Raw genomic sequence first — 23,639 nt, forward strand, 5'->3', positions numbered from 1 at the left:
AAGGGCAGCAGTAAATATTTCTTTACTGCCACCTTTCTTTCCCCCCTCCCACCGTCACTTCCCTACCTGCGCCGCTGATCTCCGCTGTCTCTACCGATGAACGGCAGTCCGCACGGCATCTTCTGCACAGGTACAGGCCGCCATCTTCTCCCTCTGTTCTGCCCGACATCCAGGGGTGGGCAGAGCGGGGGGTTTCCATGGCAACCCCCTGTCGTGCACTGCCATTGGTCAGAATTCATTTCTGACTAATGGCAGGGGACAGGAGGAGATTGCAGCGCTGAAACCTCGCTCCTATCCTTCAGGATGATCGGGGCTGTCACTGACAGCTCTGATCATCCCTATTTTCCGCGTGATGGGGTCACTAGAGACCCGATCATCCCGAAATAGGAGAAAATCGCATGTCTGAATTGACATGTCATTTTTTCCGATCGCCAACATGGGGGTGTCTCAGGACCCCCCTCGGCGATGTGCCGGGATGCCTGCTGAATGATTTCAGCAGGCATCCCAGTCCGGTCCCCAACTGGCTAGCGGTGGGGACCGGAATTCCCACGGGCGTATCCATACGCCCTACGTCCTAAAGGACTCGGGATGCAGGGCGTATGCATACGCCCTACGTCCTGAACAGGCTAGAGGACTTGAACCTGATTGTCTCATATCTCTGCTAGGTCCCATGTGAGAGGAGTTTAGGCCTAGTCAGAACTCATTTTCCAGTTATCTCCAAAATCCTGCTTCCTGCTCCAATGAGAAGAATTTTTCTTGTCAGTAAAAAGTAGTAGCTGAGCAAGGACTCTTCTGCATACACTTAACTCATTGTTGGCTTCCAGTCATGCTAAGTGCTGTGTAGCTATCGCATCACGAGCAACTTTAATCCACACCCTGTGGCAGGAAATTGGGCCGCAAACTGAAACCTGAGCAGGGTCTCTACAGTAGAGTGTGTGTATAAAAATATATATATTTAAATAAACATATCCCAGCGCTGAAAGGGTTAAACAATAGAGATACTTTTATTGTTGAATGTTGATGTAATCTGCAGATAGTGGTAATAATCCTCAATGTGTCGATGGTCTAGATAAAATAAAATGAATACGTGTATAATGAGCTGTAGTGCCCGGGTATACCTACAAGTAGATCTACAATGTAATGCACTTACACAACGTTGTACTTACCTCTATGTATGCATAGATGTGTAACTGTCCCTGATGCCAGATGGCAGTGTGTGGTAAAGAAGAGAGCGTGATATCCTGGATAAATAAATAAATTAAAGGGTTAAGTATAAAAGCACAAGAATGGGACTTGCAGGTTATTCGCTTGGTAAATAGTCCGTACCCCTTAAATATTGATGACAGTTGTATTCTATGGGATCAGGCTATATAGTAGTTATACACCTCTCTTTATTTACACATTGGCCCTCATTTACTATTGCAAACCCGACATGTTTAAAATTGTCATTTTCTGACCCCTATAACTATTTTATTTTTCCGCGTATGGGGCGGTATGAGGGCTCATTTTTTTGCGCCATGATCTGAAGTTTTTATCGGTACCATTTTTGCATTGATAGGCCTTATTGATCGCTTTTTATTCATTTTTTCATGATATAAAAAGTGACCAAAAATGCACTATTTTGTACTTTGGAATTTTTTTGCGCGTACACCATTGACCGTGCGGTTTAATTAACAATATATTTTTATAATTCGGACATTTCCGCACGTGGCGATACCATATATGTTTATTTTTATTTACACTGTGTTTTTTTTTTGATGGGAATAGGGGGGTGATTCAAACTTTTAACCCCTTCAGGACGGAGCCCATTTTGGCCTTAAGGACCGGAGCGTTTTTTGCACATCTGACCACTGTCACTTTAAACATTAATAACTCTGGGATGCTTTTAGTTATCATTCTGATTCCGAGATTGTTTTTTCGTGACATATTCTACTTTAACTTAGTGGTAAATTTTTGTCGATACTTGCATCCTTTCTTGGTGAAAAATCCGTAAATTTGATGAAAAATTTTAAAATTTTGCATTTTTCTAACTTTGAAGCTCTCTGCTTGTAAGGAAAATGGATATTACGAATACATTTTTTTTGGTTCACATATACAATATGTCTTCTTTATGTTTGCATCATAAAATTGACGTGTTTTTACTTTTGGAAGACACCAGAGGGCTTCAACGGTCAGCAGCAATTTTCCGATTTTTCACAAAATTTTCAAACTCAGTATTTTTCAGGGACCAGTTCAGGTTTGAAGTGGATTTGAAGGGTCTTCATATTAGAAATACCCCATAAATGACCCCATTATAAAAACTAGACCCCCCCAAAGTATTCAAAATGACATTCAGTCAGCGTTTTAACCCTTTAGGTGGTTCACACAAATAGCAGCAAAGTGAAGGAGAAAATTCACAATCTTCATTTTTTACACTTACATGTTCTTGTAGACCCAATTTTTGAATTTTTACAAGGGGTAAAAGGACAAAATGTTTACTTGTATTTGTAGCCCAATTTCTCTCGAGTAAGCACATACCTCATATGTCTATGTAAAGTGTTCGGCGGGCCCAGTAGAGGGCTCAGAAGGGAAGGAGCGACAAGGGGATTTTGGAGAGTACGTTTTTCTGAAATGGTTTTTGGGGGGCATGTTACCTTTAGGAAGCCCTTATGGTGCCAAAACAGCAAAACAAAAAACCACATGGCATACCATTTTGGAAACTAGACCCCTCGGGGAATGTAACATGGGATAAAGTGAACCTTAATACCCCACAGGTGTTTCACGACTTTTGCAAATGTAAAAAAAAATAATAATAATTTTACCTAAAATGCTTGTTTCCCCAAAAATGTTTTATTTTTAAAAAGGGTAATAGCAGAAAATACCCCTAAAAATTTGAAGCCCAATTTCTCCCGATTCAGAAAACACCCCATATGGGGGTGAAAAGTGCTCTGCTGGCGCACTACAGGTCTCGGAAGAGAAGGAGTCACATTTGGCTTTTTGAAAGCAAATTTTGCTCTGGGGGCATGCCGCATTTAGGAAGCCCCTATGGTGCCAGGACAGCAGAAAAACCCCCACATGGCATACCATTTTGGAAACTAGACCCCTCGGGGAACGTAACAAGGGGTTAAGTGAACCTTTATACCCCACAGGTGTTTCACGACTTTTGCATATGTAAAAAAAAAATTTTTTTTTTACCTAAAATGCTTGTTTTCCCAAAAATTTTTCATTTTTAAAAAGTGTAAAAGCAGAAAATACCCCCCAAAATTTGTAACACAATTTCTCCCGAGTACGGCGATACCCCATATGTGACCCTAAACTGTTGCCTTGAAATACGACAGGGCTCCAAAGTGAGAGCGCCATGCGCATTTGAGGCCTAAATTAGGGACTTGCATAGGGGTGGACATAGGGGTATTCTACGCCAGTGATTCCCAAACAGGGGGCCTCCAGCTGTTGCAAAACTCCCAGCATGCCTGGACAGTCAACGGCTGTCCGACAATACTGGGAGTTGTTTTGCAACAGCGGGAGGCTCCGTTCTGGAAACAGTGGCGTACCAAACGTTTTTCATTTTTATTGGGGAGGGGAGGGGGGCTGTGTAGGGGTATATGTATATGTAGTGTTTTTTACTTTTTATTTTATTTTTTGTGTTAGTGTAGTGTTTTTAGGGTACAGTCGCACGGGCGGGGGTTCACAGTAGTTTCTCGCTGGCAATTTGAGCTGCAGCAGAAAGTTTGCGGCAGCTCAAATTTGCAGCCAGATACTTACTGTAATCCTCCGCCCATGTGAGTGTACCCTGTACGTTCACATTGGGGGGGACATCCAGCTGTTGCATAACTACAACTCCCAGCATGCCCGTTGGCTGTCGGTGACTGCTGAGAGTTGCAGTTTTGCAACAACTGTAGGCACACTGGTTATGTATCACTGAGTTTGTGACCTAACTCAGTGTTTCACAACCAGTGTGCCTCCAGCTGTTGCAAAACTACAACTCCCAGCATGTACGGTGCATGGTGTACGGTGACTGCTGAGAGTTGTAGTTTGCAACAGCTGGAGGCACACCGGTCGTGAAACACTGAGTTAGGTAAAAAAAAACTCTGAGTTTCACAACCAGTGTGCCTTCAGCTGTTGCAAAACTACAACTCTCAGCAGTCACCGACAGCCAACGGGCATGCTGGGAGTTGTAGTTATGCAACCAGCAGATGCACCACTACAACTCCCAGCATGCACTTTAGCTGTTTGTGCAAGCTGGGAGTTGTAGTTATACAACAGCTGAAGGTACACTTTTCCATAGAAAGAATGTGCCTCCAGCTGTTGCAAAACCATAAGTCCCAGCATGCCCATAAGGGAATCCTGGGAGTTGTGGTGGTCTGCCTCCTGCTGTTGCATAACTACAGCTCCCAGCATGCCCTTTTTGCATGCTGGGAGCTGTTGCTAAGCAACAGCAGGAGGCTGTCACTCACCTCCAACGATCCAGACACTGCAGGTCAGTCCCGCCGCCGCCGCTGCTCCTGGGGCCCCGATCCCAACATTAACGCCGGGGATCGGGGTCCCCAGCACCCGGGGTGCACGTCCCGCACCCGCTCACGTCCTCCAGAGGGGCGGAGCGGGTGCGGGAATGACACCCGCAGCAGGCGCCCTGATTGGTCGGCCGGTAATCCGGCCGACGAATCAGGGCGATCGTGAGGTGGCACCAGTGCCACCTCACCCCTGCAGGCGCTGGCTGGAGACCCGATTGACCCGGAATCGCCGCAGATCGCTGGACTGAATTGTCCAGTGATCTGCGGCAATCGCCGACATGTGGGGGCATAATGACCCCCTGGGCGATATGCCGGGATGCCTGCTGAACGATTTCAGCAGGCATCCGGCTCCGGTCCCCAACCGGCTAGCGGTGGGGGCCGGAATTCCCACGGGTGTATGGATACGCCCTCGGTCCTTAAGGACTCGGGATGCAGGGCGTATCCATACGCCCTATGTCCTGAAGAGGTTAATAGGGAAGGGGTTAAATGATCTTTTTTCACTTATTTTTTTTTCACTTTTTTTTTGCAGTGTTATAGCTCCCATAGGGGGCTATAACACTGCACACACTGATCTTTTACATTGATCAGTGGTTTCTGATAGGAAACCAGTGATCGATGATTCTGCCGCATGACTGCTCATGCCTGGATCTCAGGCACTGAGCAGTCATTCGGCGATCGGACAGCGAGGAGGCAGGTAGGGACCCTCCTGCTTTCTTGTAAGCTGTCCGGGATGCTGCGATTTCGCCGCGTCTATCCCGAACAGCCCACTGAGCTAACCGGCATACTTTCACTTTCGACGCGGCGTTCAACTTTGAACGCCGTGTCTAAAGGGTTAATAGCGCGCTATTAGCCACGGGTCCCGGCCGTTGTTAGAGGCCGGGCCACGCCTCGATCTATAACGGACACATGACGTTCTATAACGGACACATGACGTTCCAGTACGTCATGTGTCCTTAAGGGGTTAAAGTAGAACCCCACCAGTAGGTTGATAATGCTCCTTGTAGGTAATTCCCTCAGTAATGCTCCCAGATAGGTTATGTCCCAGTAGGTAGGCAGTAGGTCATTCAGCTAGATAAGTTGTACTTAATGCCCCCTGCAGGTATGTAATAGACAATGCCCCCAGTAGGTAGTAAGTTATTCCTCCCGGTAGGTAATGCCCCTGAGTAAATAATACTCCCAGGAAATAGTGCCCCCCCCCCCCAGGTAGGTAATGTCCAAGTAGGAAGTGCCATCAGTAGGTAGTGCCCCCAGGTAGGTTATGTCCTAATAGGAAGTACCATCAGTGGGTAGTTCCTCCAGGTAGGTCACGCCTCCAATAGGTAGCTCCACCAGGTAAGTAATGCCCTGGGTAAATAGTAGCAGCCCCTGTGCTGATTGTAAAGGGCCCTCAGCCCATCCTGGCGTCTAAGTGAGTAGGGGGCAGTGGCGTTGCGTCCGGTGTGCGGGGGGTGCGGCCCGCACCGGGTGACACCATCCTGATGGGGTGACACTAGGTACGCCCCCGGTCCTCAGTTGCGCTGTCTCCGAACTAGCAGCACTCCCCCCCCCCCCCGTCCTCACTTGCGCTGTCTCTGTACTAGCACCCCCCCCCCCCCCCGTCCTCACTTGCGCTGTCTCCCTACTAGTAGGACCATCCCCCCCCCGTCACCTGCACAGTGAACCGGCCTGCGCCCCCATGCCTTCTGTTGCGCCGGCCCGACGTGCCTCTGCAGGGCCGTGCAGGAGGACGTGACGTCACTCGCAGAGCGCCCCGAGAGAAGGAGCGCTGCGCTGGTTGGGTGAGTGAGTGTGTGTCTGTCTCACTCTATCTCTGTTTGTGTGTCTCTGTCTGTGTGTGTGTGACTCTGTGTGTGTGTGACTCTGTGTGACTCTATGTGTGTGTGTGTGACTGTGGGTGACTCTGTGTGTGTGTGACTGTGTGTGACTCTGTCTGTGTGTGACTTTCTGTGTGTGTGTGTGTCTCTCTGTCTGTGAGTGTGTGTGTGTGTGTCTCTCTGTCTGTGAGTGTGTGTGTCTCTGTGTTTGTGTGTGTGTCTGTCGCTATCTCTGTCTGTGTTGCTCTCTGTCTGTGTGTGACTATCTGTCTGTTTGTGACTCTGTGTGTCTGTGTGTGACTGTGTGTCTCTCTGTGAGTGTGTGTCTCTCTGACTGTGTGTGTGTCTCTCTGACTGTGTGTGTGTGTGTGTGTGTGTGTCTCTCTCTCTCTCTATCTATCTGTGTGTGTGTGTGTGTCTCTGTGTTGTGTGTGTATGTGTTTTTTTTGTGTGGGGGGAGGGGGGGTTTGTTTGAACCAGCGATCTAATGTGGGGAGACTTTGACCTATGGTGGAGAACATGCAAGGGAACCTGTGGCCTAATGGGGGCAAACTACTACCAAATGTGGGGAATCTATGCTACCTAATGTGGGAAAACTGCTACCTAATGTGGGAAAACTGCTACCTAATGTGGGGAATCTGTGCTTCCTAATGTGGGGAAACTGCTACCTAATGTGTGGAATCTGTGCTACCTAATGTGGGAAATCTGTGCTACCTAATGTGGGGAAATTACTACCTATTGTGGGGTAACTGGTACCAAATGTGGGGAATCTATCCTACCTAATGTGGGGAAACTGCTACCTACCTAATGTGGGGGAACTGCTACCTACCTTAAGTGGGGGAACTGCTGCCTACCTAATGCTACCCCCCTGGCAGTAGCACCATCATCATCCACCAGCAACCCCCTCCAGAAGCAGCACCTCCATCAGCAGATCCTGATGGTGGATGCCTCCTGCCAGGAGGATGATCCTGCCGATGGATGATGGGGATGATACTGCCAGGGGGGATGGCCAGTAGCACCCTCATCATCCTCCAGCAACACCCCCCAGTACAAGCACCCCCATCATCCACTAGCTACACCACCAGATTTATATTCAGAGGGTTCAGTATGTGGCAGATTTATATTCAGAGGGTACAGTATGTGGCAGATTTATATTCAGAGGGTACAGTATGTGGCAGATTTATATTCAGAGGGCGCAGTATGTGGCAGATTTATATTCAGAGGGTACAGTATGTGGTAGTATTATATTCAGAGGGTACAGTGTGTGGCGGCATTATATACAGGGGTACAGTATGTGGCAGATTTATATGCAGAGTGTACAGTATGTGTTGGTATTATATTCAGAATGTACAGTGTGTGGTAGTATTATATTCAGTGGGTACGGTGTATGGAAGGTTTATAATCAAAGAGTGTAGTGTATAGTAGTATTATATTTAGAGGATACAGTGTCTGGCAGGTTTATAATAATACTTGTTTTCATATAGAGGATGAGAATGCGCTGACATAGTGAGGAGACGTCTGGGCGTCACATTCTGCAGACAGAAGTTTTAGCTGGACCAGGTGGTATGTACCATCTGAATTAGATAAGGAAAGACTATAGAGAAGACGTCACCTGTAATCACTGATATCATTGTGTATTCTCCTCACTATAGAGAAGACGTCACCTGTAGTCACTGATATCATTGTGTATTCTCCACACTATAGAGAAGACGTCACCTGTAGTCACTGATATCATTGTGTATTCTCCTCACTATAGAGAAGATGTCACCTGTAGTCACTGATATTATTGTGTATTCTCCTTACTATAGAGAAGACGTCACCTGTAGTCACTGATATCATTGTACATTCTCCTCATTATGTCCTATCAGAGCTGTAGTCACTTGTCAGTTCTACAGTTATGGTGAGTGAAACTACAACTTCCAGCATAACCTAACCACTGCATAAAGGGTTACTCTACTGGAAAACGTTTTTTTTAATAATCTGGTGCTACAAAGTTAAACCGATTTATAAATTACTTCTACTTAAAAATCTTAATCCTTCCAGTACTTATTAGCTGCTGTATAAGTGATTCACAGGAAGTTCTTTTTTTTTAAATTTATTTTCTGTCTGACCACAGTGCTCTGTGCTGACACCTCTGTCCATGTCAAGAACTGTCCATAGTAGGAGCAAATCTCCATTGCAAACCTCTCCTGCTCTGGACAGTTCCTAACATGGACAGACAGAGCACTGTGGACAAGCTGGAAATAATTACACAACTTCCTGTGGAGAATACAACAGCTTATAAGTACTGTAAGGATTAAGATTTTAAATAGAAGTAATTTAAAAATCTGTTTAACTTTCTGGCACCAGTTGATATAAAAGTAAATGTTTTCCAGTGGAGTACCCCTTTAAGTAATTCTGGGAGCTGTATATTTAAATGGTGAAAACTTCTTTAACACTTTCCCATTCTGTGGCAACTGGTATATCTGATTATTATACTGGAATTTCTCACAATGCGCTACAACAGTGGTGTCTGTCACAACAGGCTAAAAACTTACTGGGGGGGGAGGTATGGGGTGACACAATTTTCTACCGCACCGGGTGACACCAACCCTAGCAACGCCCACTGGTAGGGGGCACGGGGAGGGTTGTTAGCTGGAAGACCTGGAATAAAGGGCTGGCAGCGAGATAGATATGAGATAGATATGAGATAGATAGATATGAGATAGATATGAGATAGATAGATATGAGGTAGGTAGATAGATATGAGATAGATAAATAGATAGATAGATATGAGATAGATAGATAAATATGAGATAGATATGAGATAGATAGATGGATAGATAGATATGATATAGATAGATAGATATGAGAAAGATAGATAGATAGATGGATAGATATGAGATAGATAATTTATGAGAAAGATAGATATGAGATAGATAGATATATATGAGATAGATGGATAGATAGAAAGGAGATAGATAGATAGATATGAGATACATAGATCGATAGATATGAGATAGATAGATATGAGATAGATAGATGGATATATAGATATATATGAGATAGATAGATATGAGATAGATATAAGATAGATATAAGATAGACAGATGGATATATAGATATATATGAGATAGATAGATAGATAGATAGATATGAGATAGATAGATAGATATGAGATAGATGCAAGTTCTGTGCTCATAGCAGAGGTCACAGATCAAAGGTTGACATTTCTCTGGCGCTCGCAGGATCCGTCTTAGTGGTCAATCAGGTGAAGACTTCAGATTTGATAAAGAATGCAGTCTTTATTTCTTCATATAAAACTGACAACGCGTTTCGAGGGATTGCCCCTCTTTCTCAGGTCATGGGTACAGTGACAGATAACATGATGCTTTTTATATACGAAAAAACCCGCAAAAAAAAACGGTATGTGGGTAGGTCGGGTGACGTCACTGACATGCGTGCGTGTCAGGGAGGAACAGAAAGAAAAGGTAAACAAAGGAACCATGTGCTTTGCGATGTTACAAACCATATTATAAGTGGTCATTAAGTCATTATTCTGTAAGTATATGACAGAGAGGAACATGTTTACTAGGTGATTTTGAGTTTTGTGATGTTTTTATGGAGGTGGATTCACCAGGTATCGAGTAGTCAAATGCTGACAACTAGTGTCCTCCAATTACAGGTGCGTGCTGTTGCTACGTGTCTATGATGTTGATATGGTCCCTGGTGGCTGTCACCGTCCTCCGCTGCAGTTGGCAAGTCGTAGGGTCGGCGTACAGGGGGCTGTGGAGGTGCCTGGAAGCCGCTGTAGTCTCCCTGCGCATGCGCGGACAGCCGTCTGTCAGCGAGGCTGAGTGAAAGTAAGTGGGTCGCAGATTCAAGAAGAAATAAGAAACAAGACGACACCATTGGAAACATGAATGAAAACAGAAATAAAAACGAAGACATGGACTCTACCATCAAAATATTCAATCTATCTACCCATATCCTAAATTCCGACGAAACATCACTTCTGCAGAAGGGCTTATCTTTCTGCCCTCACAACAATCCGGCCAAATTTGATGTATTTTTAGACCTTCATAAATTCACCCGCCGTCTGACATTGCAGCGTCATTTCACACTTCCCAACACCCAAAAAAAAAATTATAAGAAGGACGAGGATCATGGAACCACTGGAAAACACCCTGATATAAATATCAAATCCAAATTCTATCCGGTAGAAAGTCAGGGGTTTAGACTGAAAACCTTCCATGAATTGGTAGCAGAAGATCTAAGGAAACTGCCAGATCGATTCCCACAGAAATCCCGAGAGGGTCACCTTACATGTGGAGAAAAACAAGCCCTAAAAACTCTAAAAGAAAACAAGGATATCGTCATCAGACCAGCCGACAAGGGTGGGAGACTGGTTATCCAGGACTATATAGACTACCACCAGGAGGCCTGCCATATTCTGGAAGATACAAACTACTATAGAAGAGTCAAAGGTGATCCTTTCCCCACATTAAAAAAGGAACCATCAGGCAGCCAAGTAAAATCAATGGATTAATAAAATCAATGGATTAATAAATCCATTGATTTTACTTGGCTGCCTGATGGTTCCTCTCTGCGCCAGACAAACTCCTGACTCCCTGGTCATTCGGTTTTGATTTTACTCTTACCCAGGAGGGCTGCAGTGGACCTTCTTCTATATCTCTTCTGCTCTTAACCTTGTTGTGTGTGGGCGCACAACCAACTTTGGTAAGCGGCTTGGGAATTACCGTCCCCTACCCCCACCTGCAAGATCTACTGATCCCGCACATGAGGCGCCTTCCTCCCTCTCTCTAGATTCCACATTAAAAAAGGAGATCCTGTCCCTACTCAACGACGGTCTTAGCAAAAAAATAATTTCAAAACAAGAGAAAAAGTTCATGTTCATACAAAATCCCTCTGTCCCCTATTATTACCACCTTCCCAAAATTCACAAGAACTCCACATGCCCCCCTGGGAGACCCATCATCTCCGGGATAGACAGTAGTACCTGTAACATGTCACAGTACCTGGATCTTATATTACAGGAATATGTCCAAAATCTCGATAGTTATTTGAAGAACTCCGATCAACTTATTTCACTAATGAAACCCATACCATGGGTAGATGACATGATCCTGGTAACAATGGATGTGACGGCGTTATACACCAATATACGCCATGACCTTGGAGTCCAGTGTACCAGATATTTCCTACGGAACAGGTCACATTTCTAACAACTTGTCTGGAAACAGTCCTTAAAAATAATTTCTTCCAATATGATGGACAAACATTCCATCAAATACGTGGCACCGCCATGGGCACGAAAGTAGCCCCTGCATTTGCCAACCTATTCATGGGGCGCTTCGAAGATACGTTCATTACCAGTTCACCAAATATGCCAGACTATATAAGAGGTACATAGACGACCTCTTTATCCTATGGCAAGGTCCGATGGACAAAATAAATCAATTGGTGGTAGAGATTAACAACAACGACTGGGGGATAACCCTCACCCCAAATTTCTCCGCAGATAAAGTGGAGTTTTTGGATTTGGAGATCACCCATAAAGAAGGAGCTATTATAACATCCACGTTCTTCAAAACTGTGGACTCAAACAGTTACATCTGTTTCCACAGTGGCCATTACAAAAAATGGAGGGAAAACACACCCTTCGGACAATACAAAAGGGTCAGAAAAAATTGTACCCGAGGACACGACCTTCGCGACCCAGGTTAAGACCCTGGAAAAACGCTTTCTGGCCAAAGGATACCCGAAAACACTGATCCAAAATGCTTATTCCAGGACCAAGGCACTAAGCCAAGAGGAGCGCATGGATAAAAAAACAGACCTACCGACCAAGCAAAAAGAAAGGAGCGACACAAAAAAGAACCCCTACAACTGCAATTTTATCACAACATACTCTGCCGGCCAACAAGCCATAAAAAACATTCTACAGAAACATTGGCATATTTTACAGTCCGATCCCTACCTGAAAGAAATCGTCCCAACCAAACCCAGGATTACATTCCGCCGAGCACCCACCCTGAAAGGAATGATTGCCCCAAGCAAACTAAAAAGACATACCCTAAAACAGGAACAGGGACATCAAGGGAAGAAAGGATCATTCCGGTGAAACAAACCAAGCTGCCTATGTTGCCAAACCATCCGTCATGACGAATCACACTTCTCCAGTACCAACACTGGACAATCCTTCCCCATAAAGAAACACCTCACATGTCATTCCAACTACATTGTGTATCTCATCCAATGTGAATGTGGAAAGCAATATGTAGGTAAGACAACACAACCCCTACATATCAGATTGAACCAACACCGGGCCAACATAAGGAAAGGTTACCAACTGCATGGATTATCGCGCCACGGCAGCCGACATCATCCTGGAAGCACCAACCCCATAACAATTATACCAATTGACCAAGTGCCTGGACACCTTACCAACAGATTTGAAGCACTAGTCAGAAAAGAGATGTTTTGGATCTTCAGCCTGAATTCCTTACAGCCTCAGGGCCTGAATGAAATAACAGAATTAATACACTGACCTCTACATTAATATCCTCCTCCCCGTCCTATAAATTGAGCATCCCAAGAAATATCCCAAAACAAAGAGTCCATGCCAGGAGCTAAACCCCCTGCTCCTCGGCCCCCACACAGTCCTAAGCTGTACACCGTTTTACTCTGCCCATAGACAGGCATGCATATCTGGACTGAGAAATGCGTTCTATCCGGGACGATATGAGATATGAGATAGATATGAGATAGATAGATAGATATGAGATAGATAGATATGAGATAGATAGATAGATATGAGATAGATAGATAGATAGATATGAGATAGATAGATATGAGATAGATAGATAGATATGAGATAGATAGATAGATAAATATGAGATAGATAGATAGATAGATATGAGATAGATATGAGATATATATTAGATAGATAGATAGTTGATAGATATGAGATAGATAGATATGAGATAGATAGATAGATATTAGATAGATAGATAGTTGATAGATATGAGATAGACAGATGGCTTTGGCTGTCTGGGCATTCTGGGAGTTGTAGTTTTGTAACAGCTGGAGGCATACTTGTTGAGAAACATTGAGATAGTGTATATTTACCCCCAACTCGTTTCTCAAATAGGGTGCCTACAGCTGTTGCAAAACTACAACTTCCAGCATACCTTTGGCTGTGTGGGCATGCTGGGAGTTGTAGTTTTGCAATTTTGGAACAGCTGGGGGCACCCTTGTTAAGAAATAATGAGATGGCGATAAATAGACATTATCTCAATGTTTCATTACCAGGGTGCCTCCATCTGTTGCATGAGATAATGCCTATAGACCTCCCAATAATCCCCAAATTGCAACCTGCACACACGACCCCCCTCCTCCTAGAAAGTGACTTCCTTTGATGGGCAGGACCCAGCTGTAGGTATTGGAAGGCTTCCTCGGTGAGCTGGTGTCAGTCTGTGGAGAAGGTCATGTGCTCCTGCTCCACCAATAGAGTGAGGGGGGCGGGGCCGGACCTCTCTGCTCTCCTCATCCCAGGCAGACAGTGCAGCCCCTGCGCTGATATCACAGGGCCCGCATGCCGCAGGTGTAAAGACAAAACGTGTCTGGCAGCAGCCGCCCCCTCTGGCTCAGGAAGTGCCCGACCGTCAGTCTGGGAGCAGGAGACTGCTTTACAGCGGTTCTGTGCGGGGGCTGCTGCAGGGGGGTGCAGCTGGGGTCCGGTGCATTGCCGTGGAATGAGATTTGCCATAGAATGAGATGGTCCGCCTCCATCACATCCTATTGGCTCTCTCTTGTCACGTGACATATTTAAACGTCACGCATCGATGCGCACAGCAGTGTCAATTTGGCTATCACAGGGAGAGGATCTCCTCACCCTGTGATAGCTGAAGCTGCACGGAGGTCTCATGGCCTCTGTGGCCCGACAGAAGTTCACACATGTACGCAGCTCATACGGCTGCCTCATATACATTTACTGTTGATCCACAGCGCTATCGGGATCCCGATGCCCGATGGCGCTGTCATCAGGATCCCCACGCCCGCAGCTCTACACCCCGTCCCCCGCATCTCTACTCCCCGTCCCCCGCATCTCTACTCCCCGTCCCCCGCAGCTCTACTCCCCGTCCCCCGCAGCTCTACTCCCCGTCCCCCGCAGCTCTACTCCCCGTCCTACGCAGCTCTACTCTCCGTCCCCTGTGAACGCTCAGGGAGCGATCCACATCGCTATGGGGATTCCTACGCCCGATGGCGCTGTCATCAGTGTGCGTCCCCGCGAGCGCCCCATGCCCGCAGCTGTACTCCCCGCCCCCCGCTGCTCTACTCCCCGTCCCGTTAACGCTCAGGGAGCGGGGAACAGAAAGTAGAGCATCGGGCGCAGGTAAAGTAGTACTGCGCATGCGCAGCACTACGCGAATAACTTAACCTGCGCCCGATGCTCTACTTTCTGTTCCCCGCTCCCTGAGCGTTAACGGGACGGGGAGTAGAGCAGCGGGGGGCGGGGAGTAGAGCAGCGGGGGACGGGAAGTAGAGCTGCGGGCATGGGGCGCTCGCGGGGACGCACATTGATGACAGCGGCATCGGGATCCTGATAGCGCTGTGGATCAACAGTAAATGTATATGAGGCAGCCGTATGAGCTGCGTACATGTGTGAACTTCTGTCGGGCCACAGAGGCCATGAGACCTCCGTGCAGCTTCAGCTATCACAGGGTGAGGAGATCCTCTCCCTGTGATAGCCAAATTGACACTGCTGTGCGCATCGATGCGTGACGTTTAAATATGTCACGTGACAAGAGTGAGCCAATACGATGTGATGGAGGCGGACCATCTCATTCTATGGCAAATCTCATTCCACGGCAATGCAGCGGCCCTGCCAACCAGAAGGCCTCCAGCTGTTACAAAACTACAACTCCCAGCATGCCCGGACAGCCAAAGGCTGTCCGGGCATGCTGGGAGTTGTAGTTTTGCAACAGCTGGAGGCACACTGGTCTATAGTGGAACTTTCCATGCGTCAGGTAAACGCGTATGTACAAGTTTAACTCTTTCCTGCTGCAAATATTTTTATTTTATGTGATGGCGTTTTGTTTGTGTGTGTGTGTTGTTTTTTTTTTTTGCCTCATTGCCTTCCAAGAGCCATTAATAGCCGGATGAAGGATTTTTTATTTACTTATTGAATTTTTTTTGCATACCATAATGTACGAGAAATGTATTTGTAGGGTGAAATTATAAAAAGAAACAAAAACACACAGTTTTTATGACATTGGCAGCACAGTACACATGATGTGCTGTCTTTATTTTCTGGGTCTGTATGATTACAGCCGTGCCAAATGTATAGAGTTTTTATGTTTTTTACTACTATTACAATATAAAAAAGAATAATTATAATAATAATGAAAATACTGTTTGCATCGTCATGTTCTGACCCCCTATATGGAGCTGTGTGAGGACAGCCGTGGAGTGAGACGCGCAATTCATTGCCTTGTAACCCAAGATCGCAGCAGGTCACGGGAATGAGACCTGGTGCTGTGTCAACTTTTGACATGTCTGGACGACACTTTAAAAGTTTATTCAAATGACAGCGACGCTTTAAAGGGGTACTCCGCCAGAAAACATCTATGATGTCTGATCATGGGGGTCCCGCCGCTGGGGACCTGGCGATCTCTGGGCCGGCAGCTGTCAGGCCTCCTCCCATAGACGTGAATGGAGGGGGCATGACGGCTGAAGTCGCCAGTTTGCTCCGTGCATCCGATGACTGGGGTGCCACAGCTGAGGTCGTTGGGGTCCCCAACAGCAATTAGACATCTTATCCCCTACTGTTTGGATAAGATGTTTTCTGGTGAAGTACCCCTTTAGGTTTTAGGGCTCATTCACACTACAGAATCTCCGTCCAGAGATATTCCGGGCAGAGTTTCCATCTAGAGCGCCAGGACCGATCGGACATGCGCCGTCTCCATATCAATTCATTTCTAAGCGCATTCCGCTGAAAGAATGAACATGTACATTCTTTCCGCTGCGGAAATTCCATAGAATAAAAGTTGCAGCAGAAATGTATTGAGGACAGTTGGGGGAGATTAACAAAACCCATGCAAAGGAAAAGTGGAGAAGTTGCTCGGAGCAACCAATAGGATTGCTTTATTAATTTTCAAAAAAGGACGCTAAAAAATAAATGGAGTGATCTGATTGGTATTTATGGAGTTGTACTTTGCAGCATTTGGAGGGCTAAAGTTTTTATTCTGCACAGGTTTTAATAAATCTCACCCAATGAGAGGCTGCTGCACTGTATTTTTCAAGTGGAATTCTGCTCTGAAATCCATGGTGTGAATGAGACTTATTTAACTTAACAGTATATTTTTTTTTCACCTCCGTCCTTTTGTTTATTTATTTTTCAGTGGTGTTTTTTTCACTAAGAATAATGTTTATTTGTATAGAAACTTACTATGTTTTTGTTTGTGTTTTTTTCCCAGCACTTTTCTCATGTGTTTCTTTCATCGTGTGGCTGTCCGGTCATGCTTAAAGTTGTAGTTTGCAGCATTTGGAGGGCTAAAGTTTAGAGACCACTGAAATAGAGGATTCAGTTTCTGGGAAGGAACAATTATTTTTCTCGATGACTGGCCTGTGTAAAAAGGCCAGCGATAAGCTGAGGAACGAGAGAACACTTGTATGTCGGCTGATCTTTTGAGCGCCCAATAAAATCATTTTTATCGGTTGCACAACGCTCTGGGTATTTAAAAAATAGGGGATGAGTGTCGGACAGTGATGAAGTGAAGGGGTTAAAAACGGTTCTGAGCAAAATATTTATGGATTGTTGGATATTTATGTTCTTGAACTAAGTAAATACAGTGATCCCTCAAGTTACAATATTAATCGGTTCCGGGACGACCATTGTATGTTGAGACCAGAACTCTATGGTAACCTGGTAATTGGTTCTAAAGGCCCCAAAATGTCATCCAAAAATAGGAAAAAGTGAGGATTAAAGAAAAATAAGTAGAAAACTACCGTATATACTCGAGTATAAGCCGAGTTTTTCAGCACGATTTTTCGTGCTGAAAACACCCCCCTCGGCTTATACTCGAGTGAACTCCCCCACCCGCAGTGGTCTTCAACCTGCGGACTTCCAGAGGTTTCAAAACTACAACTCCCAGCAAGCCCGGGCAGCCATCGGCTGTCCGGGCTTGCTGGGAGTTGTAGTTTTGAAACCTCCGGAGGTCCGCAGGTTGAAGACCACTGCGGCCTTCAACATCATCCAGCCCCCTCTCACCCCCTTTAGTTCTGAGTACTCACCTCCGCTCGGCGCTGGTCCGTTCCTGCAGGGCTGCCCGGTGAGGAGGTGGTCCGGTGGGATAGTGGTTCCGGGCTGCTATCTTCACCGGGGGCGCCTCTTCAAAGCGCTTCGGGCCCGGCCTCAGAATAGTCACGTTGCCTTGACAACGACGCAGAGGTGCGTTCATTGCCAACGTACTTCTGCGTCGTTGTCAAGGCAACGCCTCTATTACGGGCCGGAAGCGCGGAGAAGAGGCGCCCCCGGTGAAGATAGCAGCCCGGAACCACTATCCCACCGGACCACCTCCTCTCCGGACAGCCCTGCAGGACCGGACCAGCGCCGAGCGGAGGTGAGTACTCAGAACTAAAGGGGGTGAGAGGGGGCTGGATGATGTTGAAGGCCGCAGTGGTCTTCAACCTGCGGACCTCCGGAGGTTTCAAAACTACAACTCCCAGCAAGCCCGGACAGCCGATGGCTGCCCGGGCTTGCTGGGAGTTGTAGTTTTGAAACCTCTGGAGGTCCGCAGGTTGAAGACCACTGAGGGCGAATGATGAGAAGAGGATGATGAAGGGGGGGTGTGGGGATGATGAAGGGGGGTGGGGATGATGACAAGGGGATGATGAAGGGGGGGGTGTGGGATGATTACAAGGGGATGATGAAGGGGGGATGTGTGGGATGATAAGGGGATTGAAGGGGGGATGTGCGGGATGATAAGGGGATGATGAAGGGGGGATGTGTGGGATGATAAGGGGATGATGAAGGGGATGATGAAGGGGGGATGTGTGGGATGATAAGGGGATGATGAAGGGGGGATGTGTGGGATGATGACAAGGGGATGATGAAGGGGGGATGTGTGGGATGATAAGGGGATGATGAAGGGGGGATATGTGGGATGATAAGGGGATGATGAAGGGGGGATGTGTGGGATGATGACAAGGGGATGATGATGAGGATGTTAATGACGGGTCTGGATGATGACAGGGGGGGATGAGGTATTTCCCACCCTAGGCTTATACTCGAGTCAATAACTTTTCCTGGGATTTTGGGTTGAAATTAGGGGTCTCGGCTTATACTCGGGTCGGCTTATACTCGAGTATATGCGGTAATACAGATAAAGCAAATCCTTACATATACAAGTAAGAAAGATCTGCTGGGAGCTGTAACTCTTTTTATTATAAAAATGCAAAACAAATCAGATACAAAACATTAAACAAAAACAAGCTTAACCAGCTATAACAAACATAACATAAATAAAATTGCAAAAACAAATTCTGCCTAACCGGCCAGCCCAAATTTACTAAAATACACTTTTACTTTTTCCCCATACCAAAATAACACACACAAACACGCATTCATTTTCTTTTAAAAAAAACATTAAAATAAAAAAATAAAAAAAGAGCCCAACTTGGCTTATAAAAAAAAAAAAAAAAAAAATAAATAAATATATAAACATAAAATTCAGCACAACTTGGCTATAAAAACAAACCAAATGAAAAGGAACATAAAAGTAGCACAACTTGGCTATAACATAAAAATTACCCTTACCACGGGGGGGAAGAAAAAAAAAAAAATAATAATAATAATATATAAATAAATTGCTCAGCACAACTTGTGAAAAAACTACGCTCTGCCTCCCAGCCAGAGATCCACCGGTGAAAGAAGGGCAAGGAAAAGCAGCACGGAGACGCGGCCGGAGAGAGGGCCCAAAGAGCCCAGTCCCACGCACTGCCCCCGCACAGCCGCAAGGCCCGCAAAGCATGCCCAGCACGGCAAGGAGCCGAGGACGGCCAGAGAGGATCCACGCGCAACCCAGAAACCGGCGAGCGCCGGACCCAAAAAGAGCAAGCCAGAACTGAAGAAAAGGACAACACCGCCGAAAAGCGAAACCGCGATGCCGGAGGCGAGGAGAGCAGAGACACCGGAGGGGAGCAGCTCCCCGAAGGAGGGAAAAAAAATAAAATAAAATAAATTAAAAAATATACACAAACATGTGTACATGCATATACACAATCAAACACACACACACACATATATATATATATATATATATATACATATATATACATATATATATATATACATATACATACACATATGACACCGCTTTTTTTTTTCATTTTTACTGGCCCGACTGCCACTATACACTATATAATATAAAACAATATAAATACAAAACACAATATATACAAAACACAATATATACAAAATCACAGAAAATGTACAAAAATATAGTTAATACACTACAAAAAACAACAGAAAAACACCTACACTAAAACTGTCCCCTCACCCACACCACCCCTCCTGTACATGGGTCAGAGTCCATACCGTCCATACAGTTCTCAAAGTCCAGTCCTTAACTGACCCATGTCAGGTCCCCAAAACACCACAAAACCACCACCCACAAATACACCCTCCCCACCTAACACTCCTCCCAACCAACTTATATACAAACTTATACATTCTGAACCACCACCCCCTTTAGGCCCAAGTTTGGTTGCCTGTAAGCCCTTCATACCATGTAAATTGAAAACAAAACAAAAAGCTAATGTGCACATGCATCAGCCCACCACCAGGGAGAAGGATGGCAGACCTGATACATAAATCATTTTATACTCTTTCCCTAACTCCCCCTACAATTCTCCCTAATTCTATCCCTACAATAAATCTGACCCTACCCTCACCCTATCTCTACCCTTATAACACTGCCCCTAACCAAAAATAAAAGGTACTCTACCCAAAAGGTTTAGTACCTAGGGCACATGAAATGAGAAACCTCTCCACAGGAGAGAAGCCCTACTGGTACCAAGACTGCCATACTCCAAAGACCTGATCTTCCCGAGGTCACCGGTGATGTTCCTACAGACCTCCACCTCGGAGAGGATTTTCTGTTGGGTCGACACTAAGCACCGTGCGTTCCACGTGTAGTACCTAACCACTAAACTGACTAAAAATAAAGTGCCCCGATCTCGGTCACCCAGGTTCCTGAATGCCCCATAAGCCCACTCCGGATAGGCAAGGCCGGCAAGTTGACTCCAGCCGATGGAAGCGCCCACCCTGTTGTAGACCCCTATGTTAAAGGGACAATGAAGCAGGAAGTGGTCCATGCTTTCCAGCGTGTCCCCGCACTCTTCTCGGGGACATCCCCGGTCATCAGAGTTCCTGTACTTCAGGTTGTCCTTTACACATAGCTTCCCCTGAAAGCAGCCCCAGGCCAAGTCCCAAAACTTCTGGGGGATCCTTTTCATGTTTAAAAGATACAACCCCTCCCTCAGATCCCGACCTGGGCAGTCCCTGAGCGCCAGAGGCTTCTGGAAGTGGGTCAACAGAACCCGTTTGTCAAGGAACTGCCTTGACTGGGTCCTGATCTCCCACACTCCCAGACCCCACCGACGTATCGCCTTCAGAGTCGGGGTAGCGTAAGCCGGAAGATATCCATGGGGCGTACGGAGGTCCTTCACTTGCCCTCCTGTCTCCCATTCCTGGAAGAAAGGCCGAAACCACTCCTTGCAGGAGAGTACCCACGGAGGAGCCCTCTCTTTCCAGAGGTTTGCAATGTTGGCTTTCAAGAAGGTGTTCGTTAAGAACACCACGGGGTTTACCATAGATAAACCCCCTAGTCTCCTCGTGCGGTACGTAACCTCCCTCTTGACTAGGTTCAACCTGTTCCCCCATAACAGTTGGAAAAACAGGCTGTAGACCCTAGTGTAGTAAGCCTCTGGTAAGATACATACACTGCCCAGATAGATAAACAAGGGGAGCAGGTACGATTTGATCAGGTGTACCCTTTCCCTGAGGGTCATAGACCAACCCTTCCACTGGTTCACCCTCTGAGTGGCATCCTGGAGCTTACCGTCCCAGTTTTTGGTGGGATAATCATCCTGGCCGAATGTGATGCCCAGAATTTTTGCTGACTCTTGGAGCCCTGGAAGGGTGTCAGGGAGATCAAACGTGGGATCTCCCCCTCCCAGCCAGAGACTTTCACACTTATCCCGGTTGATCTTGGACCCGGATGCCTCCGAGTAGCGGTCCACCTCTGACATCACCACATCGACCTCCTCCCGTGAGGAGACGAAAATAGTGACATCATCAGCGTACGCCACTACTCTCTGGGCGACATCCGGCTCCGCCAGAGTCATCGCGACTCCCGCCAACGGCCCACAATCTACCCTCCGGACGAAGGGATCGATTGCGAACACGTATAACAGCGGGCTCAAAGGACAACCCTGACGGACTCCGGACCCCACCTCAAAAGAGCGGCCAGACCAACCGTTCACCAGCGGGAAACTCTCTGCCCCTGCATATAAGGTGACAAGCCAATTCACAAAAGTACTCGGTAAGCCATATCTCAGGAGGACGGGCCAGAGGTACTCGTGGTTCACCCGATCAAATGCTTTGGCCTGATCCAAGGACAGCATGTACCCCTTCCAGAGACCCGCACTACTCCGCTCCACTGCCTCCCTGACACTGAGGACAGCACTTAAGGTGCTTCGGCCTGGAACAGAGCAGTGCTGGGCCCCCGAAAGGAGCCGGGGTGCAAATTTCACCAACCGATTAAACAGTATCTTGGCCAGAAGCTTCCTGTCCGTATTGAGGAGAGCTATGGGCCTCCAATTCTCAATCCGGCTAGGATCTTTACCCTTTGACAGAAGAATCAGGGCTGACCTCCTCATTGACTTTGGTAGAGTGCCCGAGGAGAGACACTCATTGAATACCTCAGTCAAGAGGGGAGCTAAAGACTCCTTAAAGGTCCTGTACCACTCGGATGTTAAGCCATCCGGACCTGGCGACTTCTTGGGGGCGAGCCCCTAGATCGCCAGTCTCACTTCCTCTTCCCTGATTTCTTCTGCCAAAACATCAAGAGAGGGGTCTACCCCTGGCTCAGGAATAGTTTCAGCCAGGAAAGCCGACATCCTGTCTCGATCTAGATCCTTCCTTCCCAAGAGGTGAAGAGTAGAAGGATCTGACGACCTCCAGGATCCCTGATCTGGACCGATTCAGAGATCCCGTACTATCAATCAGTCCTGAGACCACTTTACTACTCACTGACATCTTACAGTTCTTGTAAGGGTCGGGCGAGCGGTACCTCCCGTAATCCCTCTCAAAAACCAAAGATGCGTGCCTATCGTACTGACACCCCATCAGCAAGGATTTCACTCTGGAGATATCCTCCCGGCTACCTCCAGTCGAGACAAGGAGCTCGAGTTTCCTCCTCAGACCCTGATACAGGCGGTACCTATTCAGGGACCTGAGGCTCGAGAGCTGGCGGAAGAACCCCGCAACCCGCTTCTTGAATATCTCCCACCACTCTGACTTACTACTACAAAAGTCCAGTAAAGGTACCTGACTCTGAAGAAAATCCTCAAAGGACTGTCTTATCTCCGCTTCCTCCAGGAGGGACGAATTCAGCTTCCAATAACCTTTACCCATCCGGGGGGTCTCTGAAACATTCAAGGAAAACAAAATCATACAGTGATCGGAGAATTCCACCTCAACCACGGACACTGCGGACGAGACGGCTTCCTCCTTTAAATAAAACCTGTCTATCCTAGACCTGCAGCTACCTCGATGATAGGTGAAACCCACGTGGCCTGAGGGGCTCCGGATGTGGGCATCCTCTAGGCGAGCTTCCCTAACTATATTATTGAGGGCCACGCTATCGTAAGCCAGCGGACCATTGGAACCTCTCCTATCTTGGGACCTCGTGACATTATTGAAGTCCCCTCCAAAAATCACTTGCTGGCTAGTAAAAAGGAAGGGCTTAATCCTCATAAAGAGATCTTTGCGGCCCCACTTGGTTTGTGGGGCGTAGATGTTAATGAGCCGGAGCTCTTGCCCCTTCATGAGGACATCTAAGATCAGGCACCTCCCCATTTCTAACTCAATAACCCGTCGGCATTCAACCGGAGCGGTAAAAAGGACCGCCACCCCACTATACGGCTCAGCCGCAAGAGACCAGTGGGAGGGCCCGCGCCTCCACTCTCTTCTGGCTTTTACCAGGGAGGCTAGATCTGACAACCTGGTCTCTTGCAGATACAAAATGTCGGCTTCAACACGGCC

General features: G+C 46.7%; 1 protein-coding gene across 1 annotated transcript in view; it reads right to left on the reverse strand.

Moving 5' to 3' along the window:
* Window positions 1-346: 346 nt before the first annotated feature.
* The window catches only part of LOC130284909 (cilia- and flagella-associated protein 251-like), a 270,512-nt gene continuing 247,219 nt past the window's right edge, over window positions 347-23,639 (reverse strand). The window contains exons 9-10 of the mRNA XM_056535855.1: window positions 1,167-1,241; window positions 347-1,065 (exon numbers count right to left, since the gene is read on the reverse strand). Coding sequence (XP_056391830.1) covers window positions 922-1,065; window positions 1,167-1,241 — 219 coding nt within the window. The 3' untranslated portion in view covers window positions 347-921. The remainder of the gene's footprint in view (window positions 1,066-1,166; window positions 1,242-23,639) is intronic.

This window comes from Hyla sarda, chromosome 8, assembly GCF_029499605.1.
Source record: "Hyla sarda isolate aHylSar1 chromosome 8, aHylSar1.hap1, whole genome shotgun sequence".
Lineage (NCBI taxonomy): Eukaryota > Metazoa > Chordata > Amphibia > Anura > Hylidae > Hyla > Hyla sarda.